This window comes from Chelonia mydas, chromosome 21, assembly GCF_015237465.2.
Source record: "Chelonia mydas isolate rCheMyd1 chromosome 21, rCheMyd1.pri.v2, whole genome shotgun sequence".
Taxonomy (NCBI): Eukaryota; Metazoa; Chordata; order Testudines; family Cheloniidae; genus Chelonia; species Chelonia mydas.
Genome location: NC_051261.2, coordinates 17,344,082 through 17,360,354, shown reverse-complemented (window position 1 = coordinate 17,360,354; position 16,273 = coordinate 17,344,082). Strand labels below are relative to the sequence as shown.

Sequence of the window (16,273 nt, the reverse complement as noted above, 5' to 3'; positions counted from 1 at the left end):
TCTTAAGTCAGAAGCCAAAGGCAAAAATATTACATCCACCTCATGTGGCATAACAAGACACCAACTCCTCTTCTGTAAAAGTGTTAGGTTAAAAGATGGCCCAATGCAAACAGTTTGTGCATCTCCCCTATTACTAACTATTAAAGCAGATAATCATGTGCATTTATTTCTGCAGGAAACAGATTTTTCAAAGATAGGAAATTAAATACAATAATTTAAGTTCATATAACACTGATTGAAAATTCACAGCAGCAAAGTAATTAGAGTGAATATTAGGCACAGAAGTTAGATATAGCAATATAGTATTAGGTCATCCAATCCATCTTAATTTTAATTGCACAAACCAGGTTATGGAACCATTACACTGTACATGTATCGAAGACATTAAAGTTAACATTCAAAATACTGTTACTTTGGGGCATTTAAAATGTTCATGGCACTGTTGTATTAACCTACTTTTTACTTAAGGGACTGAATGTGTAACAACTGCCTCAAGGCTTTTGAAATTATACTTGAGAGGGTGCCCTGTAGGAAAACTGGGAAGTACTTGGCATAGTTATTGTGTATTATATTTGAGCGCAATGGTCATGCCTGCCAATCAAAAAAACCCAAATAAACTAAATAGAACAAGAGCAAATCTGTCCAGGCCAGCATAAAAACAGGCTAGAAACTTATTTAAGAGTTCCATATAATACTATTTCACAAATGAGGTCATTTTAAGGCAGGATGGTCAATGAGAAGAAGAAAAATGCTGAATTCAACGATATAGATAAAGTTTACACTTTATACGTGGTGAAAAATATTACAACTTGTGACCTTTCATAATGTTTAAGTAAAATCCACAGAAGCCTTTCAAAAAAGGCGACAGACATATCAGGACATTACAGATTAGGAAACTTGATTTAGCAATTAGAAAATACAAGGGTGGACTAGAGAACCTACTCTCTAACTAAAGGTCAGGCAAAGAAATATTGGTATATGGAATTAACATTATAAATAGATTTTTAGATAAACTGCAGAAGAGGAAACTAATTATTTTGGGGTGGGGGGGTGTCTAAACAAGATGTATTATCCCTAATTCAAATCTAACAGTCTTCTGTGGAACTGCTTTAACCAGTTCTCGGAACTGGATCAGAACTGTCCATCTCCAGATTCAGCTATAAAAGCACTAAAAGTTGTAGCCTAGAGGTTTCAACATGGTTACGGGAATAAGTAAGGTCTTAGCTCCATTACAACTTGTTGGCCATGTTGTAATGGGGTTAAGGAACAACTGTGTTGTAACCAGTTCAGCTTTACAGTTAGACAGGATCTCCGATGCAGACAGTCTTCCATGATTCTCAGAGGATCTTATTATACTCTGAAGTTCTGCAACATAGTAAAGTTGCTTATTCCCTTTATAGCCTATGAGCATATCAGCAAAAACAGGATATTTGATTATGCTGGAAGGCTCTCTGCATTCAAAAACTATGTGCAATAATATTCAAATTGCAGCATTCATCACTGAAGCAGTATGAACTTGTTACTAACCATCACTAGCAACACACCATAATGATTAGGTATGGGCAGCAAGAAGATTGAATCCAACAGATAGTAGTAGAAAATAGATAAAACTTGATTTATAGCAGAATTGTTAGTTTCCACATGAATATTGACAATGGAGCACATCTTCAGCACACAAAATTAATCCCAAATGTAAAGAATGGCCTTCACAAACCTGACAGATTGCTCAAAGCCTTATTACTCAAGTGCGTGGGATTTCAGGGCCTGATCCACAGAGTTTGCTCTAATTCCAGCCATCAGTGGCCAACTGGCACAAGCTCCACCAGTTCAAATACTAGCTGTACCCATCTATACTAGGGGCTTGCACGAGCACAGTTACGTCCCTGGTCGATAACAGAGCAAATCCATAAGCTCGCAAAATCTCAGCAGGGTCTCATTTCCTCTCCAGAGAAAGATTTTTTTAATACAACTAAAGCATTAGAGACCACTTCTACGTATCTTGAACTATGCATAGTACCACCATCATCCTTGCCTTTTTGTTTTGTAGTTGTTTTTGCAGCACTTCACACTGCAGCCTTGGGAGCATTTAAAGCTAATTAAACCCATGTTACCAACATGGAGCACAAGACACCTATTGATAATAGTCATGAAAAGCACTAAACATATTGTTTGACAAAAGAGCAAACAAACATCTCCCAGGTAAACTGCTTTAGCTGCCTCTTTCTCACCTACACAGGTTTACATCAAGCCCTGCTGTCATACTTAAAAGTGCAGGAGAATGAAAGGGACTAAAATGTTGTAGCATTCCCTAGTCATTCTTTTAGTTGGAAGTACTTCAAACATCTACCCAATCATATGACTAAAGTCTTCCTCTTAATGTCCTTTTACAAAGGCTTTTTTCTATTGAATGACATAAGAACTAAGTTAAAAATATTCATTCTTGAAGTAACCTAAACATGCCATACGTAGTAGTCACATACACTCATACTCTGACAGCCAGATCAAATGAAGCAAAAAGAAAGGCTGTTACTCTGAAACCTATCAAATAAAGCAGTTATTCTCAATCTTTCAGGTTGGCAACCCCTCATTTGAAGTAAAAAAAATTCACAAGCCCCTTACTTTTTTACTCTATTTTTATAATAAATAGTATCAAAATCATCAATGCATTGCTAAGCCTATATAATTTGTGTCTGTTATAAGAGCAGACAGAAGACCGGATCTTAAAAAGGTACCAGGGCATGGTGTGAAAAGGAGGGAGATTTTCTTTGCTTTAGGCCATGTCTACGCTAGTGCTCATGTTGGCAAAATTTTTGTCACTCAGGGGTGTGAAAAAACCATATCCCTGAGCGACATATGTTTTTGCTGGCATAAGTGCTCGTGTGCACAGCGCTATGTTGGCAGGAAAAGCTCTCCTGTGGACATAAAACCAGCTCAATGAGCAGTGGCAGCTATTATATCAACAGGAGAGCACTCTCCCATCGGCATAACATGGCTACATGAGCACTCTTACAGCAGCCCAGTGTAATGGCCACAGACTAATGAAGCGTTCCGTGCTTGTGACCTTCCCCACCCGGATTGCCTTTCATGAGCCAATCTGGGGGTTGTGACCAGTTTAACCACTGAAATAAGATTAGAAATCAGATGCAAACAACTGCTAATTTCAATACTGGAAACAGCAGAAAGTTATGACATTAAAAATTGAGGAAGTTGGATGTAACAGGAATGTCCCCATTGTACTACTTATGAAATGGGACATAGCAAAGTCACTATAGAACAGAATGCATACCAACTACCTGTAAATATTTAAATTGTAGACACTTTTAAAATCATTATGAGATTGCTTTTGAATCTTACATACACAAGGAATATAAAATGCTTTCTGTCAGGGGATTAACTTGGTAGCAATTTGTTTAACTTACAGAGAAGAGGACTTGTCTTTGGGGCACCCCTTTCTAGTTGAACAAAACCTGTTTGATGCTATGCCTCGAAGATTAATGGAGCAAGCATGCTCAGAAAGCTTCTGAGGGGCAGGAAATATTGATCTACCAATGGTTAAGCAGTACTTTACAAATTGTTTGTCCTCAGCTATTAATATGATGATGACCCCAGAAACGTCCATCTTAGCTCTTCCACACAAATGGTTTACAGATGACCCAAGAAGCAAGAGAGAAGACTGCAAAGCACCATGGCACAAGTCTCATTCCAAAGCTCACAGACCACCACTTTTTTATTCTTATGCCATAAAGTCTCTGACAGCAGATTTACTCTGACTGGCAGATAGCCCGATGGATCAGGGCTTTCTCCTCAACCTCAAGAGAATTAAAGGCTTTCACACTGTGATGACTGAGTAAATGTTTTGTAGGTAAATACTTCAGCTCTTTTGGCGGGGGAGGGTGGAAGAGAGAATATGGAGGGGACATGACAATTCCCTGTGTCACTCAACAAAGTTCTGGAGGTGTAAGGAGAACTTTCATGAATCAGAATGCCTTAGACAAGCCTCCTCACAATCTGGGTTGAAATTTAGGTATTGTATAGAAACCCAACTTGTATTAGATGACCTTGTTACATTAGTGCACTGTAATTTCCACTGTCTGCCCTCCAGTTTTAGGCGGAGTTTGAGAATTTTGCCCTATGAAACCCTAGACACCCTGTTTTTGAGGTACTGTCCAGAGCTGATCAGCTGTGGCACTAAAGCACTTGACTTCCTAGTTTACATGGAAGTAGTGGCAAGGCATTTTCAATGAATGGCCCTCACCCTTGGAATTCATCCTCCAGCCCTTTGGTCAGAAATAGCCAAAACTTGTTGAACTTCATGGCACAACACAAAGCCTGTTATCTTGAGCTCAGGGAAGGGCTAAGAAATAACTGGTGGCTCAGGTCCCTAGAGAAGGTGGGGGGTGTTTTGTAGGATGTCTCTTTGGTTAACTGGTTACGTAGGTCAGGGTTGTTTTAGGATGGGCTTCTGTTTCAATTATTTTGTATGTGTTTTTAAATTATGTTCAAGTACCACGGAATTAGGGGGAAAAAAAGACAGGTAAAATGCATGTTATGCATGAACAGTTCAAACAGGGGATGCGTCGGCAAAGATGCCATCTAGCAAATGTTCCATTCAGAGAAGTGGTACTGACTGGATTCAACAATGGAACTGCCTTCTACAGCCAATAACGTATTTGTCATTTGATATTGCATGAACGCTTTTCTTTTTAAAAAAAGCAGCAATACAGTAAATTTAAAGTGTTGAAATGTACAGTATGGCATAACTTACAGCTAAGCCCCTTCATTTTCAGTATAAACCCATTTTTACTGAAAATTTCACAGGTTTTACAAAAAGTATTATTCAGTTTTTTCCAATTTTCACCATACTCTTGTGTCATTCAAATATATAAAAAATAAACTTGTTTTATTAGGAACATATAATACATTGCATGAGATATCTGTATTACGATAATACATTAGTCTGTGTGTATATGCAAAGCTGCCTGTTGAAGGAAGGCTATGTATTAGTTTAGAAGATACACACAACAAACAGGCTCACACGCAAGCTCTGAAGTGCGTGCACATCTGAAAGTACTGATGAATCTAATGTTCACCACATCCACATTTCAAGCTGTTAGCAGGTAACGATTTAAAGATCTGACACACTAAAATGGAAAGAAAACACAAATCTGTACTGGAATAAGTTTCAGAACGCAAGGAATTATTCAAAAGTTTTAAAAACACAAAATGAGAAAAGGATGAAGTTGAGTGTATGTGCTGCAAATGGTGTGACCCAATTATTAAATGTAAATATTTATAGGCTAATACTTCTAAGTCTACAATAATAAACTATTTATTCAAATAAAAAGTTTTATTTGTGGATTAGAGATACATTGTTTTCTTAAACTCAGAGGTTTTGTTCTGTTTTAGTTCTGCAGCAAACCACACTGATGAACGGAATTCAAAGCATTAATCTACTGAATACCTTTCCATACACCAAAATAAACCTTGATATTTACCCCCCCCAAAATAAATAGTTTTTCACACACATTTTCACCTGTTTTTGTTGTGGTGGTAATAGACACTGATAAATTCCCAGGAAAAATTAAATAAAACAAAAACTGAAAATGAAGGGCCCCACTTACAGCACATGGTAGGAGTTAAACTGAGTAGGTAAAAACCATACAATTTCCATACCCTCCCACACTTTGCTGCTCATCATCACAGGAAAATCCTATAGAATTATACAGCAGCTAAACTGTATGTCTGTTCCTGCACAGTAGTATTTTCTTGAAGGAACTGGTTACAAACTAATAGAAAGGAGGCAGTGTTGTCTAGAGCAGAGGTCTGAGCAAGGACTCCTTGGTTCTATTCCCTGCTCTCCCACAGGTTCTCCACAGTCTTCCATATGCTAGGAGATTGACCAGCTGTTGACAATAGATGTCAACAATGTTTTCCATAATGTTGCAGAAGACTGGTGTCCACCACCAGTTAAAGCCATTTTCAGCACTGGTTCAAAAAGACCCATTAACAGTAAGTCAGCAAGAGGACAATTACCTAGTGCAGACAAGGTCTTGTGTGATCTTGGGCAAGTCACTACTCTCTCCTTACATTTCCTTATGTCTAAAATTGGTGTAACACGTTGCTACCTAACAGGCAGGGTTGTGAAACAAGCATTATTTGTAAAGTAATTGGACACCCTTGTATGAAAGGTGCTACAGAAATGCAAATATGGTGATATAATTCAGCTGTGAAAGGGCTTAGTGAGCAAGACCAGACAACCTAGAACCCTATTTTTCTTCCAGTTCTGGGCTGCTCTCAAGAAGGGCAAAACCAAAGCAACTGCAAAAAAGAAAAGAAAAGTAGAAACCCAGAGGAACAAAAAGGGCCTGTAGTAACAGGATGTGTAGCTGAAAAAGGGCTAGTCCAAAAATTCTAGAATCGCTCTTTTTAAAAGGGGCGGGGAAGAAGTCAAATGCAGTTAGAATCCTGAGATATGGTGTAACCCACATTTTGAACAATGTAGTAATTTAGAAGTGTCATAATATTGAAGATTCTGTTAAAAGGCTGAGGGAGGGGAAAATGACTAGACCTTGCCTATGTGAGCTTTCCCAACCTACATAATTCTGCAGAGAAGAGCAAAACTAGGCCACTTATTTGAAGAGATGCTGGGAAGATGTATATGGAGTGTTCTCACCTTCATTCAAAGTATTTCTGAATTTTAAAAAGATGATTACAGAGTGGGTTTGGACTTTACATAAAGCAACACATTTCTTCTCAACTACTCTGCATCGGCACTGAGTGCCTTGCTCCAGTTATTAAACACTCCAAAGGTCTCTTACAATTTAATGAAATGAGCTACGTTGCTTCAACCTAGACATTTTTATATTAATTTTTTAAAGAAAAATGCTATCTCAAACTGTTTAAAATTCACATGTGATTCATCTAGCTTTCTGAAATTTTAATGAAATGACTAAAGCATGCATTTTATCCTAGCAATTGATTGATCTGTTTTAGCTGTATGTTACCAAATACATAGAGAGCAAACATCTTTGTAGAATCCTTTAATTCAGAGACCTTACGAAGCTCGGATTTTTTTAAAATACGAGTTATACAGAGACATTTTCAAAAGCACAAATGGCTGTTAGGCCAATTAACAGCCACTGAAAGACAACAGAAATTAGGTGCATAACCACCATTCATGCTTTTCAAAAGTCTCTCCCACTCTGTGTGAACACTGCTATGTGTTTTGATTATTTGGACAGCTTTTCTGTATATTACTTAGGGCTCTTGTGTACAGGCATAACTTCTGACACCATTGCAAATTCCTTGCCATTTCAGTGTTAGCTATATTCCAGCATCATGGCACATAAAAAACCCCACGTATACAGTATCAAAAAGGTTACTAATCCCACTGAAAGTCCCTTCTCTACAGATTTTGAAACTCCTACTTACTAACAAAGGAACAAACCCTCAAGGAGGAAGACTTATCACCACATACAGCCAATCAAAAAAAATGTTCTATGCACACAAAGAACCACGAACCTCAGTGCCTCACACAGTTCATACAGGCGAAAAACAAGTTAAGCAATACACATGTTGCTCTTAGGATTCCCATGGCTGCCTCCCATTAGGAAACCAGAAATCTTAGTAAAAACAACGAGGAGTACTTGTGGCACCTTAGAGATTAACACGTTTATTTGGGCATAAGCCTTCGTGGCTTATGCCCACATAAATTTGTTAGTCTCTTAAGGTGTCACAAGTACTCCTCGTTGTTTTTGCTGATACAGTCTAACACGGCTAGCACACTGAAAGAAATCTTAGTGTAACATTTTCCACACAAATGAGAGAAGCTCACTAGTACACGTACTTCTAAGTAGATCAATACAAAAACCAGAGCTATATCTCTATATGTCTCTAACTGAAACTGCAAACTTCACAAAGCAACTGATTATGAAATATAGAAATCAGCTAATCCACCTTCCACCACAATAAATGCAAGGTTGTTCCTCACACTTGACTCTTTAGCTCATTTTAAATGACTCAAGAAATGGGACTGCCGCTGTTTCACTTTGAAAAGGAGTACTTGTTGCACCTTAGAGATTAACAAATTTATTTGAGCATAAGCTTTTGTGAGCTACAGCTCACTATTCAGCAATTTTCCCCTAATAGGCAATCTTTAATTTTCATTTGCTTCCTTTTACCCCTATGCACAAGCCTCCAATAGGGTTAATAAAAACCAGACAGAACATGGCACTTTATTTGTAGACCCAAAATATTTATCTATCCAAAGAACTATATTGAAAAAACACAAATCAGCGATCTCCAATAAGTAAATACTGAATGGAAGCACCTTAAAATGTTACCATCAGAAAAGTGACCATATTTAAAAATAGCATCTCCTTACTCAGAGGATATGCTTCCTGCACATGTCCAGAGCTCTGACTTTGGTGACAAGAAAACATTATACTTCACTCCTGCAAGCACTGTGGAGACCAGCTGGCGAAGCCTCCTCTACGGACTTTACTGCGACACAGATGTGCCACAGCAAGATCTCTCATGTAGCCGCTCTCTGCCGGCGGGGGAGAGCTCTCCTGCCGGCATAATTAAACCATCCCCCACGAGCAGCATTAGCTGTGCTGGCAGAAGACGCTCTCCCGGCGACACGGCTGCTTTCGTTGGTGACAGTTATGCTGGCCAGGGAGAGGGTTTTTCACACCCCGACTGACCAAGGTTTCGCGGACAGAAGCACTAGCGCAGACACAGCCTTAGTCACGACAGGAGCCGGCCTCTATTTCGGCTGATGCACCAAGCGCCAGCCACAGGGCTGGTGACCCGAGTGGGCCCACCAGCTGCCGGGCACGAGCACCGCTGCCGGTGAAAAGGAGCCGCTCGGACCCGGAGCGGGGCGCTGGCAGAGCCACTTCCCGGAGCAGAGCCTGTTTCCCAAGCCCTCACGCTCCACCAGCGAGCCGAGCTGCCGAGTCCGCCGCCCGCCCAGAAAGCTCGCCCCGGCCAGCCGCCCCGCGCCGCCGCCCGCCCCTGCCCTGGAGCCGGGCCCCGCGGCCGGCAGGACAGCCAGCCCCGGCAGCGCGCCCCGGCGGCTCGCTCGGCCGCAGGCCCAGCGCCGTGCGCGGCCCGGGAGCTGGGCTGCGGCGCCCCCCTCCCCGGGACCGCGCCCCTCCCCCTCCGCGGCGGCAGCGCCCGGCCCGAGCCCCCCGCCGGCCCCTCCTCACCGAGCAGCAGCAGCTTCACCTCCTTGGACGCCTTCTCGCCGTCCTCCCGCAGGTTGCGGTCGATCATCTTGCTCCGCTCCACCGCCGCCTTGTCCTCGGCGCTCAGCGTGCAGCCCATGGCGGGGCCGGGCCGGGCCGCTCCGCACCGCTCGGGGGGCTCCGGGCTGCGCCTCTCGCTCTCCTCAGCCCGGCGGCCCGAGAGCGGCGCTGTCTGAGGCGGCGCCGGATATCCGCTCCGGGGCCGCCTGCCGCGAGGCGCGGCTGGGGGCGCGGCGCACTCTGGGAAATGGAGTTCTGCACGCACACCGTCAGCCACGGCCCACGGGTTTAGAGCGTTGCATGCTGGGATCCATCCGGAGACGCCCCCGCCGCGTTGCATATTGGGACTTGTAGTTTATGTGCTGAATGGAAGCATCGTTTGGCAGGGCCCGTGGTCTGCACTGGGGGGCTGTATGCACGGCAAAGGATTGAAGCAGGGGGCTGCAATCCCCTGTGGGCTGGTGTCTCTCGTGGGACTAGGTTTCCACTGTACCCTCCGGGCACCGAGAGCTCACCAGTGGCTCTGTGCTGCATGCCACTCCCACTTGGAACCAGGCAGTGACAGTGGGGTAGAACCCAGCTCCAAAAGCCCAAATCCCTGCTGCTCGCGCTAATAGCAAATTGCCCGTGGCGGCCGGCAGCATGGAGCTTATGGCAAATAGCGTGTCCGTTCTGATTCCATCCCACAGACGGCAATATTAAATGTAGCTCACTCCAGGACATGCACCCACCTCAGTTCATTACAATGGTTACACCACCGCTAGGGGATAGGTGTAAAACTGCACAAATAATGGGCTCTTCAGTATAGCAGAGAAAAGTCTAACCGCAGGGGGCCTCAAACTGGGAGTCGGGACCCCTCAGGGGGTCGCGAGGTTATTACATGGGGGGTCATGAGCTGTCAGCCTCCACCCTAAACCCCACTTTGCCTCCAGCATTTATAATGGTGTTAAATATATAAAAAAGTTTCAGAGTAACAGCAGTGTTAGTCTGTATTCGCAAAAAGAAAAGGAGTACTTGTGGCACCTTAGAGACTAACCAATTTATTTGAGCATAAGCTTTCGTGAGCTACAGCTCACATTGGTTAGTCTCTAATATAAAAAAGTGTTTTTAATTTATAAGGGGGGTTGCACTCAGAGGCTTGCTGTGTGAAAGGGATCGCCAGTACAAAAGTTTGAGAACTACTGTCTAACACTACCTGATGGCTGGAAGTTGAAACTAGACAACTCAGACTGGAAATAAGGTACACATTTTAACAGTGAGAGTAATTAACCAGTCGAACAATTTACCAAGGGTCATGGTCGATTCTCCATCCCTGCCCATTTTTAAATTGAGATGGGCTATTTTTTTTAAAAGCTCTGCTCTAGGAATTATTTGGGGGCAGTTCTCTGACCTGTGTTATACAGGAGGTCAGATAAGACAATCACAGTGGTCTCTTCTGGCCTTGGAATCTATGAAGTCTCCAGCTACTCAGCTGGCAAGGGATGTGCATTAGTCCTTTTACCTCAGGCACCTGCATACCAAGCACTGCGGCCAACATGGGCCAGGGACTCAACACAAAGTAGGGCTCTGAGCTACAAAACATCATCTGCTGCTTGCTCTTTGTCTGCCCAGCTCATTGTTTCCCTTTGGAGTGTGTGACAAGGGTATACAAACCCCACACTGGTAAGGAAGGGGTTAAGCAGGTGCTCTGGGCCCAGACAGCCCAGGATTAGTGCAAGCCAATTTACCGAGTGGGGGGTCAGTGCTAACAAGGCCAATCAGGTGGATGTGGCCCATTCCCAACTCACACCTTCTTGTCAACTGTTGAGAATAGGCCACATTCACCCTGACTGAGTTGGCCTCGTTAGCACTGACCCCCCCCCCCTTGGTAAGGTAACTCCCATCTTTTCATGTGCTGTGTATTTATACCTCCCTACTGTATTTTTCACTCCATGAATCTGATGAAGTGGGTTTTAGCCCACGAAAGCTTATGCTCAAATAAATTTGTTAGTCTTTAAGGTGCCACAAGGACTCCTCCTTGTTTTTGCTGATACAGACTAACACGGTTAACACTCTGAAACCAGTTATTTGATGGTTATTGTTTTATCATTGGGAAACGGGACTGGTGAGGAAGCGACCCAGGGAGGTAGCAGAGTAGCACTTTGGGCACAGGATTTAGCTGCCTCCCTGGATTGGAACCTGGTGAAGAGGGCTGGTATAGCCTGGGTTCCCCTACCAACCCCAAGGTGGGGGGAGTGAAGCAGACATAAACCCTCCCCATGAACAGGGAAGAATCTGGGCAAGGGAAGACCCAGAAGGCCCATCTCCTAACTTACAGTGCTACTCCATTGCAGGATTCTATATGCCCTGAGAAGGATGGACAGAAAGGAGTGACCAAGCTGGATCAGGGGGCATGAGATGGACAGACTACTGCAGGGCCAGAGCAGCTGTCACCGGGGCTGCCAATAGGCCGCTTTTTCGCTTTTGTGCTGGGCCCAGCCTCCCTACAGCACCAGGGGCTGACGGCACATTGGCTGCTATGCAGGGCCCCATTTGTGGCAATCTAGCTAAGCTCCTATAGGGTACCCCTCACAGCCATATCCTTACCAACAGTGAAGAGGGAGCAGGCTGCAAATGCATCTGGAGGACTGGGGGTGGCGGTGGGGACCATGTGCCCAGAGAAGGTACAATTGTCTTCTCCCACTTTTAAACTTGTGGAGCATTCAGGTAACATGCTGCAGATGTTACATCTTGGATGGACTCTTATATTTTTGGTATGAATTTGGTGCCCAGCCTGAAAGCCCTTGGCAATGGGATCCTCAATGCCCCGGCAGTTCCAGGACATGCTACTCTCCCACAGTGCCCCGTGCTCACATGTCTCAGCCCTAACCCAAGGGATGCCCTCCAAAGGAGTATTCAGTCTCTATTAAGTCCTTGGTGGCTGTGCTGAGGTTGCCACCCATTAGTGCCAAGCCTAGTGCCAACTTTTCTGATGAAGACGCCTGTCTGTGGGGAGCCAGCCTGAGACCCACCAAACTCCCCTCTCCTGGGGAAAAGAACCACCCTGCGATAGAGCACTCTGCGTCACTGCGAATGGACGCATCCAGGCAGTGACCTTGAGGCGAACGGCTCTTCATTACCCACCCCTGAGCCACGTGCTCCCCCAAGCAAGGAGTACAATGCCCCTTGCCAACAGCTAGCACTGATGGTGTATGCCTGCCAACCTAGGATGGCAAGAACATCTAACTCTTCCCCAGTCCCGACGTATAAACCCGCCCGGCTCCGCATTAGGGGACGGAACGCAGCCCCTGTCTCTTCCCCAGACAGGGGGACACTTGCAGCTGCTCCCAGAACAGCCGCCAAACACAGGAAATATTGTGACTGCCACTGGCCTTCCTCAATCTGTTCACCAAATAAAGAGCAGTCACCATAAAGGGCATTCTGCCGCCCTCTTGTGCCTGTTACTCTCCATAACACCCAGTGCCCTAGGAAGAAAACCCCAAGCTGGTCTCTGGATTCCATCAGAGGCAAGAGAGGGGGGTGCCGTTTAGGGGCGCACCAACAATGGGCCTGGTGCACCCCTGGTGTAACTAGATGGGAGCTGGGAATGTGCAGCCCCTCTGATAACCAGGCATTTGTGTAGAGGCTTAACCAAAGGCTCGCCGGTTTAGCCGTGGCCAGTAAAGTTCCAGCCCAGGAGGGGTCTATTGGCTGGGGATGCGTGTGCCAGGTGGCGCGCTGCGGGAGACCTTCGGCTAAGGTAGCCAGGGAGAGAGCAGAAGGAGAGAGCCGGAGGCTGCAGGAGAGTTGGGGAGGGTGGGAGAGGGAAGGAACTTAACCTGTGTTTTCACCTTGTCAGCACAGGAAGGGTTAAGCAGTACATTCAGCAACAACCATGTGTGAAGGACTGATGGCCCACCCTGTGCTTCAGCAAAGTGGAGGTAAGTGGCCCAGGGGGCAGCCCTGACATCCCTTTTGCCCCTGCTGGCTCAGTAATGAAGTGGTTAACTCCCATTTCCTCCCTGGTTCAGAAAGCTGCCAGCAGCCCTGGTACTGGGAGGTAGGTTTCAAATGCATTTTACACCCGAGGGGGCAATGCCAGCCCTAGTTTATACCCTCTCCAGCCTCACGGAACTCAATCGGACACAGCCGGTGCGTGCTGCAGGGCTTGGGGACTGGCCATGGGCTTGTAGGCTCCAGTCCGTGGGCTAGTGAAATGCATTGGGGGGCTCAGGGACACTCCCTGTGGCACTCGGCAATCTCCATTCAGAGGGGCCCAGACCTGGCCGGACTCCCCCTCACTCCATGGCAGAGAGGTGCTGGGGGCCAGGAGGGGTGGGGATCTTGCTCCTGCTGCTCCTGCTCTAGAAATGAGCAAAACTCCAGTCCCCAAGGCAGGAACATCACATGGCGAGATGGGGACGGAGAGCGAGCGGTGGCCACGCAGGGCTCAGGCAGGCTGGCAGAGCAGCTAGGAAAGCCAGGGGAGGAGGAAAGGGGAGACGGCCCAAACTCCACAGCCATCCTAAGAGAAGCTGCTCCATCCAGATTCGAGCTGCTCCCTTGCACCTGCAGAGCCTGGTGCCGGCGTGGCTCCCGTGTCCTTTGCCGTGTTTCTCCATTACCCACAGAGCAGCTTATTGCACCAATGGCGAGACACAAGCGCTTTCTTCTAGGGCTGCTGCTCCGCCCTGCCCAAGTGTGGGAAGCGCTCTTCAGAGCAGAGCTATTGCTGGGGGCTCCAGGCTCCACGGGACGAGCGCGTGAGCCAGCGCGCACAGGGAGGCTCCGAAGAGCGTGAAAGGTCAGACCTGCTGGATCCTGCAGGAGAGCGAGGGGGGGGCGGGGAGGATGGACTGTGCAGGAGGTGCTGGGAGCGTGTGCAGGAGATCACACGTGTATGTGAACAGTGCCTGGGCTGGTGCATCCAGAGCCACGCTCCATTCAGGAAGGACTCACTCGTATGTGGGGTGGCTTGGCCTGCAGGCCCTAGGGAGACTCCCCAGGAGGGATCCCAAGAGCAGAGCTGCCAGAACAAGGCGGTTGGGGTTCAGCTTTCTGGCTGCAAACACAGTGCTTGCTGAGTGCATTCCTGGCCAGGGGGCCTGATCCCCAAGGGGCAGAACTGAGCCGGGGCCTCAGAGCCTGACTGTTGCGCCACGGCGCCTTGTGGCTCAGAACCTGACCCCCAGCAGGGCCAGAGGCACCTTCTACCGGAGAGACCCAGCAAGGCTAGCCTGGGGAGGAGAACAAAAGGCTCCGGGGTGTATGTGGAACATGTGGGATTCAGGCCCCACAGATGGAGCCAGTCCCCTCCCACCCGCCTGTGGGAGTAAAGGATGCAGAGACTCAGACAGTAGCTGGCTTGGGGGAAAAAGCTCCTTTCCCATAGGCTGTCGGGGAACTTTGCTGCCTCTTGGTATTTCCTGGCCAGGCGCCCTGCTCCATTTGGGCAGAAAGAGAAAGCGCTCAGGGGAGCAGGAGGCCTTGGTGCCTGCTGCCCCCACCCCCATGTGAGGCCCCTGAGCAAAAATGGGCAAAGATTGGTTTTTGAAAAGGCCACTTGCCCAGGCTGCAGCCAACAACAGGAGATGAAAGCTGAGTCCCTCAGACATCTTCCTCCCCTGGGATCCCCAGCTGGGCATGGAGGGCTTCTGCTGGCAGGCAGCACAGTCACAACTCAAGCCCTGCAGCTCCCTGGAGTTATTATTCGTCATACAGTGAGACCAGGAGGCCCTGAACGAGGCCACAGCCCCATCATGCTGGGTGCAGCGCATACAGCCCCTGCCTCAAACAGCGTGGCCGGCGGGGGGGAAGGGAGCGGAAGAGTGAGCCAGTAGCAGAGAACACAGCTAGAACACAGCTGCCCTGCATCCCCAGGCCTGAGCCGCCTCTGCCGGCGTCTCTGTCTGTCTGCACTATCCGCTGTCACAATCATTCACACCGAGGCCTGTTTCCTGGGCGTCTCACAGCACTTCACAATCATTAGCACCCATGTCACTCCTGTGCTAGACCAACTGGCTGAATTGCTCCCCACTCTGGGGAGGTGTGTAAATGAGTCATAGAGCTCTTAGGTCATGGCAGTCCAGGCCAGAGGGGACCCCCAGACCACTGTCCAAGCGCCTGTATCCCAGCCCACCAGCACCACCCAATGCCCGAAATGAGACCCAGCTATAACAGCCTAGGCCCCTGGAGGGGCACTGCCCATTGTTACAAAGACACAGAGGGCCAGGACTCACCCAGAGAGACTAGGGCAGCGTTTCCCCTGCTCTAACCACTAGAGACCATTGCCTTCCCTCATGATTATCCCTTGTGTGTGGCTACTAGACACTGGCTACCAAGTGTGCAGATGTCAGTTGCAAAACTCCCCTTCCGAAGGCAGGACCTAGCTCCTAGGTGTCCTGTGCAGTCACAGTCCCCAGGCTCCCTGAACAACGAATGCTTGGGGAGAGAGCCTCAGAAACCAGCACGCTGAGTGGGGAGCTGCCTAAGCCAGCCGAGGTGACATGCAGAGGGGAGGGGCAGGGCTTAAGCCCAGATTCACACTTCCCATTCATCTGGGCCTTGGGTGCTTGACTGAGGAGCCCCTCTCTGCTCTGGATCCCCAGCTGGGAGCCCCCTGCGGGAGTTAAACATGCCAGCAAGTCAGGCCTTTCTTAGGAACAAGCAGAGACCCCACCCCGTTCCAGCCCGGGCACTCACCTGGCATGAGGTGAGTCTCGTCTCTGCTTGATTGGGAGCTGGGACTTGAGCCCAACTTAGGTCTGCCAGTTGGCAGGTGAGTGCCCCAATCCTCAGGGTACACTGGATGGGGGCTGTCTGCTGTTCCACTGCCTATAAATAATTCGGTGTTCACTGGGCCAGAGACTGACTGTATAGCCCAGGGGTATGGGCCCTTGGCTAGGCTGGAGAAGGGTCCGGGTCAAATGCCTGCAGGTGAGCTAGATGGGGAACGCCTAGTCTGAGAATCCTGCCAGGGATCTGAGCAGCTCGTTCACTGTGGGAGTGCTGGGATTCAGGCAGCTCTGTGCAGGCCTACAGAG

General features: G+C 47.4%; 1 protein-coding gene across 1 annotated transcript in view; it reads right to left on the bottom strand.

The window, feature by feature from the left end:
* Nucleotides 1-9,577, bottom strand: part of GNAI3 (G protein subunit alpha i3) — a 46,643-nt gene extending 37,066 nt beyond the window's left edge. Inside the window, exon 1 of the mRNA XM_037884869.2 lies at nt 9,213-9,577. Coding sequence (XP_037740797.1) covers nt 9,213-9,330 — 118 coding nt within the window. The 5' untranslated portion in view covers nt 9,331-9,577. The remainder of the gene's footprint in view (nt 1-9,212) is intronic.
* Nucleotides 9,578-16,273: the final 6,696 nt, after the last annotated feature.